The sequence below is a fragment of the Procambarus clarkii genome, chromosome 18, assembly GCF_040958095.1.
Source record: "Procambarus clarkii isolate CNS0578487 chromosome 18, FALCON_Pclarkii_2.0, whole genome shotgun sequence".
Lineage (NCBI taxonomy): Eukaryota > Metazoa > Arthropoda > Malacostraca > Decapoda > Cambaridae > Procambarus > Procambarus clarkii.
Genome location: NC_091167.1, coordinates 49,890,046 through 49,907,222, shown reverse-complemented (window position 1 = coordinate 49,907,222; position 17,177 = coordinate 49,890,046). Strand labels below are relative to the sequence as shown.

The 17,177-nt window shown below is 42.6% G+C and overlaps 1 protein-coding gene across 1 annotated transcript in view; it reads left to right on the top strand.

Moving 5' to 3' along the window:
* LOC123750937 (Y+L amino acid transporter 2-like) overlaps window positions 1-17,177 on the top strand; it is a 91,407-nt gene that overhangs the window by 28,615 nt on the left and 45,615 nt on the right. The window contains exons 2-5 of the mRNA XM_069326591.1: window positions 5,086-5,307; window positions 6,266-6,491; window positions 7,796-7,840; window positions 16,061-16,184. Coding sequence (XP_069182692.1) covers window positions 5,086-5,307; window positions 6,266-6,491; window positions 7,796-7,840; window positions 16,061-16,184 — 617 coding nt within the window. The remainder of the gene's footprint in view (window positions 1-5,085; window positions 5,308-6,265; window positions 6,492-7,795; window positions 7,841-16,060; window positions 16,185-17,177) is intronic.

The window sequence follows — 17,177 nt, the reverse complement described above, 5'->3', positions numbered from 1 at the left end:
CTTCTGTCTTCGTGCCACGTGAGGTATAATTCCCGTAGTCTCACGTCGTAACTCATACCTCTCAGCTCGGGTACAAGTCTGGTGGCAAACCTGTGAACCTTTTCCAGTTTAGTCTTATGCTTGATTAGATATGGACTACATGCCGGGGCCGCCTACTCCAGGATTGGTCTGACATAGGTGGTATACAAAGTTCAGAATGATTCGTTATACAAGTTTCTGTTAGAAACTTGTTTAAGAAACACACATGTGTGTGTGTTTTTTACCTAAGTGTTTTTTTACCTAAGTGTAGTTACAGGATGAGAGCTACGCTCGTGGTGTCCCGTCTTCCCAGCACTCTTTGTCATATAACGCTTTGAAACTACTGACGGTCTTGGCCTCCACCACCTTCTCACCTAACTTGTTCCAACCGTCTACCACTCTGTTTGCGAAAGTGAAATTTCTTATATTTCTTCGGCATCTGTGTTTAGCTAGTTTAAATCTATGACCTCTTCTTCTTAAAGTTCCAGGTCTCAGGAAATCTTCCCTATCGATTTTATCAATTCCTGTTACTATTTTGTATGTAGTGATCATATCACCTCTTTTTCTTCTGTCTTCTAGTTTTGACATATTTATTGCCTCTAACCTCTCCTTGTAGCTCTTGCCCTTCAGTTCTGGGAGCCACTTAGTAGCGTGTCTGCACATTTTCCAGTTTGTTGATGTGCTTCTTAAGATATGGGCACCACACAACAACTGCATATTCTAGCTTTGGCCTAACAAAAGTCGTGAACAATTTATTTAGTATATCGCCATCTATGTATTTAAAAGCAATTCTGAAGTTAGAAAGCGTGGCATAGGCTCCTCGCACAATATTCTTTATGTGGTCCTCAGGTGATAGTTTTCTATCTAGAACCACCCCTAGATCTCTTTCTTTATCAGACTTCTTTAAAGATTTCTCACATAATATATAGGTTGTGTGGGGTCTTTGTTCTCCTATTCCACATTCCATAACATGGCATTTATTAACATTAAATTCCATTTGCCAAGTGGTGCTCCGTATACTTATTTTGTCCAGGGCATCATGAAGGGCATGACAATCATCTAAGTTCCTTATCCTTCCTATTATCTTAGCATCATCAGCAAACATGTTCATATAATTCTGTATACCAACTGGTAGATCATTTATGTAGACAATAAATATCACTGGTGCAAGAACTGAACCCTGTGGTACTCCACTTGTGACATTTCTCCAGTCCGATACATTGCCTCTGATCACTGCCCTCATTTTTCTATCAGTCAGAAAATTTTTCATCCATGTTAGAAGCTTACCTGTCACCCCTCCAATATTTTCCAGTTTCCAGAACAACCTCTTATGTGGAACTCTGTCGAAAGTCTTTTTTAGGTCCAGATAGATGCAGTCAACCCAACCATCTCTTTCCTGTAATATCTCTGTTGCTCGATCATAGAAACTGAGTAAATTCGATACACAGGATCTTCCAGATTGAAAACCATATTGTCTGTCTGATATTATATCATTTCTCTCCAGGTGTTCTACCCATTTAGTTTTAATTATTTTTCCAATATTTTGACTATTACACTTTTCAATTATACAGGTTTATAATTAAGGGGGTCTTCCCTGCTTCCACTTTTGTAGATTGGAACTATGTTAGCCTTTTTCCACACATCAGCTGCAACTCCTGTAAACAGGGATGCCTGAAAAATCAGTTGAAGTATAATGCTGAGCTCAGGTGCACATTCTCTCAGAACCCATGGTGAAATTCCATATGGACCAAGACCTTTGTTCTTATTTAGCTCCTTGAGCATTTTTTCTACTTCGTCTCTAAACACCTCTATGTGCTCTATGTTGTTCTCTGGAATTCTTATTGTGTCTGGTTCCCTGTGTGTGTGTGTGTGTGTGTGTGTGTGTGTGTGTGTGTGTGTGTGTGTGTGTGTGTGTGTGTGTGTGTGTGTGTGTGTGTGTGTGTGTGTACACTCACCTAGTTGTACTCACCTAGTTGTGCTTGCCGGGGTTGAGTTCTGGCTCTTTGGTCCTTCCTCTTAACCGTCAGTCAACTGGTTTACAGATTCCTGAGCCTATTGGGCTCTGTCATATCTACACTTGAAACTGTGTATGGAGTCAGCCTCCACCACATCACTTCCTAATGCATTCCATTTGTCAACCACTCTGACACTAAAAAAGTTTTTTCTAATATCTCTGTGGCTCATTTGGGCACTCACTTTCCACCTGTGTCCCCTAGTGCGTGTGCCCTTTGTGTTAAATATCCTGTCTTTATCTACCGAGTCGATTCCCTTGAGAATCTTGAATGTGGTGATCATGTCCCCCCTAAATGTGTTTGCTCACCTAGTTGTACTCACCTAGTTGTGCTTGCGGGGGTTGAGTTCTGGCTCTTTGGTCCTTCCTCTTAACCGTCAATGAACAGGTGTACAGATTCCTGAGCCTATTGGGCTCTATCATATCTTCACTTGAAACTGTGTATGGAGTCAGCCTCCACCACATCACTTCCTAATGCATCACATTTGTCAACCACTCTGACACTAAAAATGTTCTTTCTAATATCTCTGTGGCTCATTTGGGCACTCAGTGTCCACCTGTGTCCCCTAGTGCGTGTGCCCCTTGTGTTATATAACCTGTTTTTATCTATCCTGTCGATTCCCTTGAGAATCTTGAATGTGGTGATCATGCCCCCCCCCTAACTGTTCTGTCTTCCAACGAAATGAGGATTAATTCCCGTAGTCTCTCCTCATTGCTCATACCTCTCAGCCCGGGTACTAGTCTGGTGGCAAACCTTTGAACCTTTTCCAATTTAGTTTTATGCTTGACTAGATTTGGACTCCATGCTGGAGCCGCATACTTTAAGATTGGTTTGACATATGTGGTATATAATGTTCTGAAAGATTCCTTACACAAGTTTCTAAATGCCGGTCTTATGTTGGCCAACCTGGCATATGCCGCTGATGTTATCCTCTTAATATGAGCTTCAGGGGACAGGTCTGGCATGATATCAACCCCCAGGTCTTTCTCTCTCTCTGACTCCTGAAGTATTTCATCTCCCAAGTGATACCTTGTATCTGGTCTCCTGCTTCCAACCCCTATCTTTATTACATTACATTTGCTTGGGTTAAACTCTAACAACCATTTGTTCGACCATTCCTGCAGCTTGTCCATGTCTTTTTGAAGCCTTAAGCTGTCCTCCTCTATCTTAATCCTTCTCATAATTTTGGCGTCGTCAGCAAACATTGAAAGGAATGAGTCTATACCCTCTGGGAAATCAATTACGTATATCAGAAACAGGATAGGTCCGAGTACAGAGCCCTGTGGGACTCCACTGGTGACTTCACGCCAATCTGAGGTTTCACCCTCACTGGAACTCTCTGCTTCCTATTGCTTAGGTACTCCCTTAACCACTGGAGCGCCCTACCAGTTACTCCTGCCTGTTTCTCCAGCTTATGCATCAGCCTTTTATGGGGTACTGTGTCAAAGGCTTTCCGACAGTCCAAAAAAATGCAGTCCGCCCATCCTTCTCTTTCTTGCTTAATCTTTGTCACCTGATCGTAGAATTCTATTAAGCCTGTAAGGCAAGATTTACCCTCCCTGAACCCATGTTGATGGGTTGTCACGATGTCTCGTCTCTCCAGATGTGTTACTAGGTTTTTTCTCACAATCTTCTCCATTACCTTGCATTGTATACAAGCTAACACACACACACACACACACACACACACACACACACACACACACACACACACACACACACACACACACACACACACACACACACATTCTTTTTTTCTTTTTTTTAGCGTGAGAGTAGTGGAAAAATGGAATGCACTTGGGGAACAGGTTGTGGAAGCAAATACTATTCATACTTTTAAAACTAGGTATGATAGGGAAATGGGACAGGAGTCATTGCTGTAAACAACCGATAGCTAGAAAGGCGGGATCCGTGAGTCAATGCTCGATCCTGCAAGCACAAATAGGTGAGTACAAATAGGTGAGTACACACACACACACACACACACACACACACACACACACACACACACACACACACACACACACACACACACACACACACACACAAGTGTGTGTGTGTATGTGTGTGTGTACTCACCTATTTGTACTCATCTATTTGTGCTTGCAGGGGTTGAGCTCTGGCTCTTTGGTCCCGCCTCTCAACTGTCAATCAACTGGTGTACATATTCCTGAGCCTACTGGGCTCTATCATACCTACATTTGAAACTGTGTATGGAGTCAGCCTTCACAACATAACTGCCTAATGCATCCATTTACTAACTACTCTGACAATGAAAAAATTCTTTCTAACGTCTCTGTGGCTCATCTGGGTACTAAGTGTCCACCTGTGTCCCCTTGTTCGTGTTCCATCCGTGCTAAAGAGTTTATCTTTGTCCACCTTGTCAATTCCCCTAAGAATTTTGTAGGTGGTTAACATGTCTTCCCTTACTTTTCTGTCTTCAAGGGTCGTGAGTTTCAGCTCCTTTAGTCTTTCTTCGTAGCTCGTACCTCTCAGTTCTGGAACGAGTCTGGTGAAACGGAACGGTTCCGGAACAAGTCTGATGTGTGTGTGTGTGTGTGTGTGTGTGTGTGTGTGTGTGTGTGTGTGTGTGTGTGTGTGTGTGTGTGTGTGTGTGTGTGTGTGTGTGTGTGTGTGTGTGTTCAACTATTTTTGCCTGCAAGATCGAGCTGTTAGCCCTGTCTTTCTAACAGTCGGTTGCCTAATTTACTAATGCCCGACCTATATCTTTATCTTTCATATCTTATTCATATTTCTCTCTAAAAACACACACACAACCCATGGTGCAGCTAGTAGGAACTTTCTTACTCCTAGGTACCAATTTACTGCTAGGTGATGAGAAGCAATATGAGAAAAAATTCTACCCATTTGTTTCTGCCACACCAGGGAATCGAACCATGGCCTATAGGACTACTGCCACGTGAGTGTGGGTGTCTGTAATATAGTACATATGATGGAGAAAATGGGCCAAGAGTCGGTGCATTAAACAATTGACGGTCGAAAAGTCTAACACCTAGAGCTAATTACCTAGTATAATTAAGGATTTACTTCCCAGGCACGATGATCCCACAGAGCGGGGGTAACTACACATACCTGCTCGAGGCGTTCGGTCCCCTGCCAGCCTTCCTCTACCTGTGGATGGTGGTGATGATCAGCATCCCTGGCAGCCGGGCCATCGGGGCGCTCACCTTCGCTAACTACATCCTCCAGCCATTCTTTCCCGGCTGTCAGGAACCTCCACAGTCCGCTGTCACGATCGTTGGGATTCTCCTCGTCGGTTAGTGTGTGAGCTAGCAGGAATAAGAACATGATTTGCAGGTCTTGAGAATATTTTAGGCTCAGGGTTTGAGAGTGAGTGTTAGGTACATGGTTTCAAGCTGAATGCTAACTTGAACTACCTGCCAGGAAATCAGGTGAAAAAGTATTTACGTGTATGTTTTTAATTATGTGTACATATGAAATGATAATGAGCAAGTTTAATACTTAATACGAAATATACAGTGGATTTTTAAATATATATACCAAATCGACTTCCCAAAGTTCCACGTCACTACACCTTAGATTATGTCATATTTTTGGCTGAAGTTATCTTGATACGATTTCGGGGCTTAGCGTCCCCGCGGCCCGGTCCTCGACCTGGTCTGCTACTTGTCACACATCCTCCAGGAAGCAGCCCGTAGCAGCAGTTTAACTCCCAGGTATCTATTTACTGCTAGGTAACAGGGGTATGAGGTTGAAAGAAACTCTGCACATTTGTTTCCGCCTCCACCCGGGATCGAACCCGAAACCTCAGGACTACGACTCCGAAGCGCTGTCCACCCAGCAGTCAGGCCCCAATCTCTCTAGATTACAGATCATTTATATTAATTATTATTTGCTGGGAATTGTTTTTCCTTGGGGCCGGGCCTTACCTAACCCCACTGTTTAGCAACTCCTTGACCTTAGATATTGACCCCCCACGGAGCAAGCACTAGTCCTTAAATTTAACTTGTAACTTTAGAGGCCTCTAAAGTATTGCCCACATCATCAAGAGCCATAAAATCTTCTTCTTTCTCTAATATCTCTTGTGAACGTGGTGGCATTATAAATGACTGAACGATACTTGCACGCTTGTGCCATGCATTAGAGTGACAGCGTGAATTTGTCTCATTTTTCTCCATACACACACTGATACTCTAGTCAGATCTGACCCATTTCTGTAAGAACTTGAGTATGTGTGTCCTTCGTCTCCCCAGTTACGCTAACTTGGATCAACTCAAGGAAGGTGAAATGGGCGACGACGGTGCAAGACGTATTGGCCCTGACGAAGGTGTTGGCTCTCATCATGATTATCGTGGTCGGCGTCAACCATCTGGCGTGGGGCCGTAGCCAGCACTTCCAGGACCCGATGGCCGGCAGCAACTGGAGCCCCGTTCTCATAGCCACGGCGTTCTATCACACGCTATTCTCCTATGGCGGCTGGTGAGGATAACGTTTGTGTGCGAGTCTGCGTGTGTGCCGCTGAGCTGGTGAGGATAACGTTTGTGTGCGAGTCTACGTGTGTGCCGCTGAGCTGGTGAGGATAACGTTTGTGTGCGAGTCTGCGTGTGTGCCGCTGAGCTGGTGAGGATAACGTTTGCGTGCGAGTCTGCATGTGTGCCGCCTAGCTGGTGAGGATAACGTTTGTGTGTGAGAGTCTGCGTGTGTGCCGCTGAGCTGGTGAGAATAACGTTTGTGTGTGAGAGTCTGCGTGTGTGCCGCTGAGCTGGTGAGGATAATATTTGTGAGCGAGTCTGCGAGTGTATTCACCTAGTAGTGTTTGCAAGGGTTGAGCTTTGCTCTTTCGGCCCGCCTCTCAACTGTCAATCAACTGTTTACTAACTACTTTTTTTCCCCACACCACACACACACACACACACCCCAGGAAGCAGCCCGTGACAGCTGAATAACTCTCAGGTACCTATTTACTGCTAGGTAACTGGGGCATTTGGGGTGAAAGAAACTTTGCCCATTTGTTTCTGCCTCGTGCGGGAATCGAACCCGCGCCACAAAATTAAGAGTCCTGCGCGCTATCCACCAGGCTACCATACTCAGTGTGCCGCTGAACTGGTGTAGATAACGTTTGTGTGCGAGTCTGCATGTGTGCCGCTGAACTGGAAATTATGACAGACTGCGTCTGCAAAAGAGCAGGTACTTATCTGTGCCGATAACTAACTGGTTGCATTAGATTATTAATTATTATGTATAATTTGGTAATGGTAAACACAGATAGTTTACCTGTTATATTATCCATTTGGAAGGTGGAAAGGCAGGTGTCAGATTATAATAATTACGGTGGCTTTAAAATAAATCTTTAAAAATACATCGATGAATTTGTATTGGCTACTTGGAGCATTAATTTTGGACAGTAACACCCTTCAGAGTAGCCTCTGTACTCCACATCAATACGCCTTGAAGACTATCTGAATATAACAATGTTTTCTTAAATTGGTGTCAGTTTTATTTTTCTAGATATTGCTTAGCAATTTATTCAGGTAAGAAAATTTATATATATACACAATCGAGATATGAAGAATATATCAGTGCGGTATTATTATTTATTCAGAGCTGCAAACAAAGCCAAACATTAGAAATATTGAGATATATATAAAAGTTTCTTCTGCTTTAATTTTTTTCATAATTTTCTTCGTCATCTCTTTCTTTTTATATCTTCCTTTCTCTTTGCTATTCCAGCCATGATTTACAGCAATATTTAACTCCCTAAATAATAGTAATTAATATTCCAGGGACAGTCTGAACATGATCATGGAGGAACTTAAGGACCCGTTCAAGTAAGTCATTAATCTACGATACTTTCTTGTGTGTGTTTATGCTATTATGCTTTGTTATTATCAGCTACTGAGCAATATCTATGATCTAAGAATCCCATTTCCCTTCGGTATTTAATCGTAAATAGTAGTAAAACTTTATTGCTTTTAGCACACACTGCCTCCTGATGAGTTTAGTTCCTGAGGCCACAACTCTTTTGATTAAATCATACCTATAATTTTATTATCAAGACTTCCGGTCTGACTTTGGCAAAACCTTATTCTTTTCCTGCTGCTCTAAGATTTCAATCTTCAGGAACTCATTTTGTTGCAAGCCACTGACCCATTTGTAATTTGGTATAAATTTATTCTCAATTTTAAGTTTTGCAAACACTGTACATAATGTCCCTAATATGTATCCATTGTACGCAGAGGCTTTTTTATCATTTGTCAAAATCTCACAAAATTCTATTACTTCAGCGTTTAAATGTTTTGTTTCGTGTGAGAAATAATCACGAAAGTCATTACTGTATTTGATTCCTTATTCTTGTCATATTGTGTGAAGTTAGGATAGATTTTATTTTTGTTCTCACCATTTTAATTTTGTGTCATTTATCAAATTTTAATTCTATCTTCAACATTCTTCTCAATTTACTGATGTTTTGGCATATGCACGTGATTTATTAAATTCTATAGCAAATCCTTCTTAGGATCGTATGTAGGAGACAATTGATCCTTTTGGACTCAACTAGTGATATTTTCATTTTGATGCGTCCGTATCATTATTGTCATTTTTTTTTTAGAAAATCTTCCCATACATGTCAGTAATGTGTCCATTATTTTGTTTATTGATCTAAATTTCATTTATAGTTGTGGAGGTATGAATGGACTACTGAAATCCTTTCACTCCAGAAATGCACTCGAAAGTTTTATGTTCAACGTCTGACACAATTCATCCTCCATTTTTAAAAAAAAAAAAAAAAATTAGCTGTGCACTATGATACAGTGAGTGGAATAATGCTAAAATACATTACTTCCTGAGTGAGTGATGCTTCATGAGTGGATCTCTCAAGAGAGAACCAAAACGTTGCAATGAGAGCGGTAAATGTTAGAGTGAAAAATATGATAAAAAGTGGAGTGGAAAAGGGGCTATACTTGGGCCCCATCCTTTTTCGGTATATGTCAATGACCTGACCTCTGGCTCCACCATGTAAATTTTTAATGGTGATGCAAAACTAATGAGGATAATCATAACAGAAGAGGACTGCGAAACCCATCAAAAGGATTTTTATACACCGTAGGTGGGCCAAAAAAAAAAAAAAAAATTACTACAAACCTTTAACCCGGCGACATGTAAATCCATAGGGAAGGACCTGGAGTGAGATGACAAGTGCAGCAGAAATAAAATATTGAGCACACACAGAAATCCCAATAGAATGATGCATCAAACGAACAAATCCACAAGAGTCGTGATGAGGGTTTGAACATACGTCCGAGATGATTCCATACGCGGCTTAATCGACTGAGCTACGACATGGTAAAAGAATTGTAACAGGGAGTTCAACCTGACCTACCACAGATCATGCTGTCTCTCCGAGACACAAACCTTCGTAACGGCGAAGAGGTAGAAAAGCTTATTGGCAGAGCTCAGATGCATGTTGGAATTGTGTAAAATCCTGGTTTGTGTCTCAGAGAGACTGCAGGATTCGTGGTAGGTCAATTTGAACTCCCGGTTGCAATTATTTTACGATGTCGTAGCTCAGTCGATTAAGGCGCGTCTAGGATCCTCTCGGACGTAGGTTCGAACCCTCATCACGGCCCTTGTGGATTTGTTCATTTAATAATGAGCATACTGATTCCAGCATGAGAAATGGAGAAAATCCTGGGTGTGATGTAAGATCATAAGAATAAAGGTAACCGCACAAGATCAATTGGCCCATATGTGGCAGCTCCTAATTATAACTACCCAATCCCACTCATATACATGTCCAAAACACGTTTGAACCAATCAAGGGACCCCACCTTCACCACGCCACGTGGCAACTGGTTCCACACAAATTCAAATTCAAATGTTTATTCAGGTAAAGTACATACATACAAGAGGTTATACAAAAATTGATAGCTTTATAGATAGAACTAGTACATACAATGCCTAAAGCCACTATTACGCAAAGCGTTTCGGGCAGGAAACACATCAACAACCCTATTACCGAACCAATATTTATCCAGATCTTTCCGAAATCTAAACTTATCCAGTTTATACTCATTGTTTCGTGTTCTGTCTTGTGTTGATACTTTCAATACCTTATTAATATCACCTTTATTATGTCCATTCATCCACTTGAAAATCTCTATCATGTCACCCCTAACTCTTCGCCTTTCCAGTGAATGCAATTTAAGCTTTGTTAATCTTTCATCATATGACAGGTTTCTAATTTGGGGAATTAACTTTGTCATCCTATGCTGGACACGTTCAAGTGAATTTATATCAATTCTATAGTACGGCGACCAAAACTGAACTGCACATTCTAAATGAGGCCTAACCAGAGCAAGATATATCTGAAGAACAACACCTGGTGTCGTGTTACTATCGCTTCGATTAATAAATCCCAGTGTCCAATGTGCATTATTACGAACATTTATGCATTTATTTTTTTGGTTTTAAATTCTTACTAATCATAACTCCCAGATCCCTTTCGCAATCCGACTTCGCAATCTCAACACCATCTAGCTCATATCTTGTAACTCTATCATAATTACTTAGCCTCTAAACCTAACATTTGTTAGCATTAAACTGCATCTGCCAATCTTTTGACCATTTCAAAACCCTATTTAGATCGCCTTGAAGTGATAGTGAGTCTTTTTCCGTGTTTATTTCCTCTCGATTTTTGTATCATCGGCAAATTTGCAAATGTTGTTGCTCAAACCTGAATCTAAATCATTTATAAATATTATGAAAAACAGAGGTACCAGAACAGAGCCTTAAGGCACTCCACTTACAACGTTTTCCCAGTCTGACTTAACTCCCATTTATACAAACTCTTTGTTTCCTTTGGTATAGCCATGCCCCTAATCCAACTTAATATAGTTCCAAAATACCATGAGCCTCTATCTTTTTAATCAGTCTTTCATGTGGGACTGTATCATGTGGCTTTGCTAAAGTCAAGGTACACAACATCACAAACCTTACAACTATCAACAGCCTCAACCATGCTGGAATTAAATGATAGCAAATTTGTTAAACATAAACGGCCATTTGTAAAACCATGTTGTGAATTATTTATTAATTTATGTTTTTCAAGATGAAGATGAATGGTATTTGCAATTATCGATTCAAGTAACTTTCCCACAATAGAGGTTAGGCTAATTGGCCGATAGTTTGACGCAAGTGATTTATCTTGTTTAATAACAAGTTTAATTTGTTTAATAACATCCTCCCTGGTAACTGCTAAACTAATCAACCTGTCCTCTTCCCCACCCACATAGACTTGTTCGGGTGAAGGCACAGTGCTAAGTTCTTCTTTAGTAAATACTGAGATAAAATATTTATTAAAAATACTACTCATCTTTTCTTCATTATCCGTTATTTGACCTGTTTCAGTTTTTAATGGATCTATCTTTTCCTTAATTTTTGTTCGATATATCTGAAAAACCATTTAGGTTTTTAGGGTCTTTGTAACAGGGCCTGCCTTTCCTTGCCCTGCTATACGAACTTCATAGCTTTTTTTTGCCCTCCTTATCTCTTTTTTAACATTTCTAGCTAGTTGTACGACTTCTTGTTCTAAACTGACTTCTCCATTATTAATCTTTTTGTACCAAGCTTTCTTTCTACCTATAAGGTTCTTCAGATCCTTTGTTATCCATTTCGTGTCATTAATATTCGATCTATTCAATTTGTATGATGCTACGTTCCAGTGCTTTGCTTAGAATATTTTTAAATAGGTAATATTTTGTATTCACATCGAAATCCCTTTTTACATCACCCGTCGCTGGGTTCACGTCTTGCTCCAAGACCGCCCACCTCCTATGCCCATATATACCCCAGGTGTAATGCGCGAGGCATACACACACACACACACATCTAGTCACTCACACACATCTAGGCTAAACTGGAAAAGGTTCAAAGGTTTGCCACTAGACTAGTACCGGAGCTGAGAGGTATGAGCTTCGAGGTGAGACTACGGGAATTAAACCTCACTTCGTTGGAAGACAGAAGAGTTAGTGGGGACATGATCACCACATTCAAGATTCTCAAGGGAATCGACACGGTCGATAAAAACAGGTTATTTAACACTAAGGGCACATGCACTAGGGGACACAGGTGGAAACTGAGTGCCCAAATGAGCCACAGAGATATTAGAAAGAACTTTTTTAGTATCAGAGTGGTTGACAAATGGAATGCATTAGGAAGTGATGTGGTGAAGGCTGACTCCATACACAGTTTCAAGTGTAGATATGATAGAGCCCAGTAGGCTCAGGAACCTATACACCTGTTTATTGACGGTTGAGAGGTGGGACTAAAGAGCCAGAGCTCAATGCCCACAAGCACAACTAGGTGAGTACACATTACTTTCGTTCACACATTCCTTGGGATTACAAGCAAGGCGAGTGAACTTAGGGAAAGAGCACAAGAAGTAAACCCACTTGTAATTGGAATCACGGAAACAAAACTCTCAGGAATCATAACAAATGAGGCGTTCCCCCAGGATTACACTGTAATAAGGAAAGAGAGGGAGGGTAGGGGAGGAGGCGGAGTGCCCCTACTCATGAGAAAGGAATGAAGTTTCAAGGAGATTGTTATTCCAGGCTGTGAAGGGTTTAGAGACTACATAACAGGCACCATTACGATGGGAGGACCTAGAGTAGTAGTAGCAGTGATATATAACCCTCCACCAAATGACAGAAGATCCAGGCTAGAGTATGACAGAAACAACATGGCAGTTAATAATATAATTGAGAGGGCAGCCTCTGCTGCCTGTAGAAATCAATCCCATCTGCTCATCATGGGAGACTTCAATCACGGAAGGATAGACTGGGAGAACAAGGAACCGCACGGAAGAGAGGATACATGGAGAGCCAAATTAGTGTAGGTATATCACAGAAACAAGATAGGACCGAGTACGGAGCCCTGTGGGACTCCACTGGTGACTTCACGTCAATCGGAGGTCGCACCCCTCACCATAACTCTCTGCTTCCTATTGCTTAGGTACTCCCGTATCCACTGGAGCACCTTATCAGCTACACCTGCCTGTCTCTCCAGCTTATGTACCAGCCTCTTATGCGGTACTGTGTCAAAGGCTTTCCGACAATCCAAGAAAATGCAGTCCGCCCAGCCCTCTCTTTCTTGCTTAATCTTTGACACCTGGTCGTAGAATTCTATTGAGCCAGTCAGGCAAGATTTACACTTCCTGAACCCATGTTGGCGATTTGTCACGTAGTCCCTTCTCTCCAGATGTGTTACCAGGTTTTTTTCCACGATCTTCTCCATCACCTTGCATGGTATACAAGTCAAGGACACGGGTCTGTAGTTCAGTGCCTCTTGCCTGTCGCCCTTTTTGTATAGTGGGACCACATTCGCCATCTTCCATATTTCTGGTAGGTCTCCCGTCTCCAGTGACTTACTGTACACTATGGACAGTGGCAAGCAAAGTGCCTCTGCACACTCTTTCAGTACCCATGGTGAGATTCATGGGTGCCATATATGTGTGTGTGTGTGTGTGTGTGTGTGTGTGTGTGTGTGTGTGTGTGTGTGTGTGTGTGTGTGTGTGTGTGTGTGTGTGTGTGTGTGTGTGTGTGTGAGAGGGGGGGTGGCATGGTGTGGGGTGGAGTTGACCGGTGGAGGGATGGCATGAGGGAGAGGGAGTGAGGGAGAGAGAGAGAGCGAGGGAGGGAGTGAGGGAGAGAGGGAGAGAGGGAGAGCGAGGGAGGGAGTGAGGGAGAGGGAGGGGCGTGAGGGAGAGAAGGAGAGTGTGATAGAGAGGAAAATAGAGGCAGAGTGAGGGGATAGAAAGAGAGGGTGAGGAGAGGAGAGTAAGGGAGAGAGAGGAATTAGGGCAATCAGGAGGGTGGGGGACGGAGGGTCAGTCCCAGGGATGAGGGGTGAGGTTGGCGGTAGGCTGGTTTGTGGATGGGTGTGTGTGTGTATGTGTTTAGTTTGGCGTGTTATGGTGGGGGAGGTGGGGGGGGGTGAGGGTCTAGTTAGTGGGGCCGTAATGTAACACACGGGTGTGAAAACTAGTACCAAGCTTAGACTCTCGAGCTACATTTTCGTATTTTTAACTTACATCCAAAGCTAATTATTATATTAAGAAAGATGAGGGAAGCATAGATATAGTATGAAAATGACATCGCTAGTAAAGCAAAGACCCAAACAAAGCTGCTCCACAGCCACATCAGGGGGAAAACAGCTGTGAAGGAACAAATGATGAAACTGAGAAAAGAGGAGAACAGATACACAGAGAACAAATACATAGAGAATGACAAGGATGTGTGTGAAGAACTCAACAAAAGATTTCAGGACGTCTTCACAATAGAACAAGGAGAAGCCCCTGCACTAAATGAGGAGGAGGCAAACAAAGCAACCTTGGAGGAATTTGACCTCGCCAGTGATAAGGTCAAAAGGTGTGTGTTGGAGCTGAATGTGACAAAGGCTGTTGGGCCTGACAGAATCTCACCATCGATACTAAAGGAAGGTGCAGAAGCACTAAGTGTGAAACTCTCTATGGTGTATAGCAGGTCACTGGAAACAGAAGACCTACCAGAAAGTCGGAAGACAACTAACGTAGTCCCAAAATACAAAAAGAGTGACAGGCAAGAGGCACTGAACTACAGGCCAATTTCCCTAACTAATATACCATGCAAGATGATGGAGAACATCGTGAGGAAAAGGCTCGTAGAGCATCTGGAGGGAAATAGCTTTGTAACACACCACCAACATTGGTTCAGAGATGGTAAATCGTGCCTCACAGGTTTAATAGAATTCTATGACCAGGTAACAAAAATTAGGCAGGAAAGAGAAGGGTGGGCAGACTGCATTTTCCTGGACTGCCAGAAAACCTTTGACACAGTACCCCATCAAAGACTTAAAAAAGTTGGGCAACGGGCAGGAGTAAAAGGGAAGGTCCTCTAGTGGATAAGGGAATACTTAAGCAGCAGTAAACAGCGAGTAACTATGAGGGGGGAGACATCAGAGTGGCGAGATGTCACTAGCGGAGTCCCACAGTGCTCAGTACTTGGACTCCTCCTGTTTCTAATATGTGTAAACGATCTTCCGGAGGGTATAGACTCATTCCTCTCAATGTTTGCTGATGATGCAAAAATTATGAGAAGAATCAAGATGGATGAAGATAGACAGAGACAACAGGATGACCTGGACAAACTGGAGGAATGGTCTAGAAAATAGCTGAACTCAGGAAAGTGTAAAGTAATGAAATTAGGCGAAGGGAGCAGGAGGCTGAACCCAAGGTACCATCTGGGAGGTAAAATCCTGGAAGAGTCAAATAGAGAGAAAGATCTGGGGGTTGATATCACACCAAACCTGTCCCCAGAGGCCCACATCAAAAGAATATAATCAGCGGCATAAGCTAGCTTGGCCTACATAAGAACTGCTTTTAGAAACTTGTGTAAGAAATTGTTCAAGACCCTGTATACCATTTTTGTCAGATCAATCCTGGAATATGCAGTTCCAGCCTGGAGTCTATAACTAGTTAAACACAGGACTAAGTTAGAGAAGATTCAGCGGTATGCCACCAGGCTCGTCCCGGAACTGAGAGGAATGAGCAACGAGGAAAGGTTAAAGGAGTTGAACCTCACGTCCCTGGAAAACAGAAGAGTAAGGGGAGACATGATAACCACCTACAAAATTCTCTACGGGAATTGGCAGAGTGGACAAAGACACACTCTTCAGCACGGGTGGAACACGAACACAGGGACACAGGTGGAAACTTAATACCCAGATGAGCCACACAGGCGTTAGAAAGAATTTTTTCAGTGTCAGAGTAGTTAACAGATGGAATGCATTAGGCAGTGATATGGTGGTGGCAGACTTGATTCACAGTTTCAAATGTAGATATGATAGACTTCATTACGATCAGGAATCCGTACACCAGTTGATTTACAGTTGAGAGGTGGGACCAAAGAGCCAGAGCTCAACCACTGCAAGCATAACTAGGTGAATACACACACGCGCGCGCGCGCGGTGGAACACACTCTGTCACTAGTGAACTTTTGATCTGACTGTAACAGGAACATGCCGAGGGCCGTGGCCATCTCCGTCTCCAGCGTCATGGTGATCTACGTCTTCACCAACGTCGCCTACTTCGCAGTCCTGTCTACTGATCAGATGCTCGCCTCTACCGCCGTGGCTGTGGTACGTGTGTTGTTGGTAGTGTTGGTAAGGCTGCTGTTGTTGGTGTAAGGGGGGGGGGGGAACTTATATATATAGATTGTGGGGCGGAGAAGGTAGTGCTTCTGTGGTAAGTGCTATGGCGGTAGTTGTGATAGTAATGCTGTTTTTGCAGTTGTGAGGGGTGATAGTGCTTCACTGGACGACGTGAAGTGGTGGTGGCGGTAATTTTCTTTTTTGTTGGTAGGTGTGTGGGAGGTTATCGTACTGATCTGTCTCTCTGACACTTTCTATTAAAATATCATCTTGAGGTTATCTTGAGATGATTTCGGGGCTTTTAGTGTCCCCGCGGCCCGGTCCTCGACCAGGCCTCTACCCCCAGGAAGCAGCCCGTGACAGCTGACTAACACCCAGGTACCTATTTTACTGATAGGTAACAGGGGCATAGGGTGAAAGAAACTCTGCCTATTGTTTCTCGCCGGCGCCTGGGATCGAACCCAGAACCACAGGATCACAAGTCCAGCGTGCTGTCCGCTCGGCCGACCGGCTCCCTCACCGGATCATAAAAATATAATTGGCTATTTCATCGTCGTAATGCTAGATTTATACTCTCCGAATACAGTGTGAATTATGTTATTTTCTTAATTACCATCAACAAATGTTATCAGCCTGAGTTACTAACTTACATCTGTGACCGCACTTGTAAGTGGGGCATGTGGGTGTAAACCTTACTTCAAGCCAGGAATGTCTTAAATTGCTAAGAACAACATTCTTTGTTACGGCATGTATAAACATGCATGCCTGTATGTGTGGCTAACGGGGTCAGCCATACACGGCCCCGCATAAAAGTTTAAACACTTACTATTCAAAACTAAACATCAAAAGCATATAGAATAACCACAGATGACTAAATATCTTTAATAAGTTTAACTTGATATTTGGATAATTTCTTTCTCCCGAGTTTTCTTCACTCTGCCTCAAGCACTTTACATTACTCTACATGATCTCTGGAGGAGA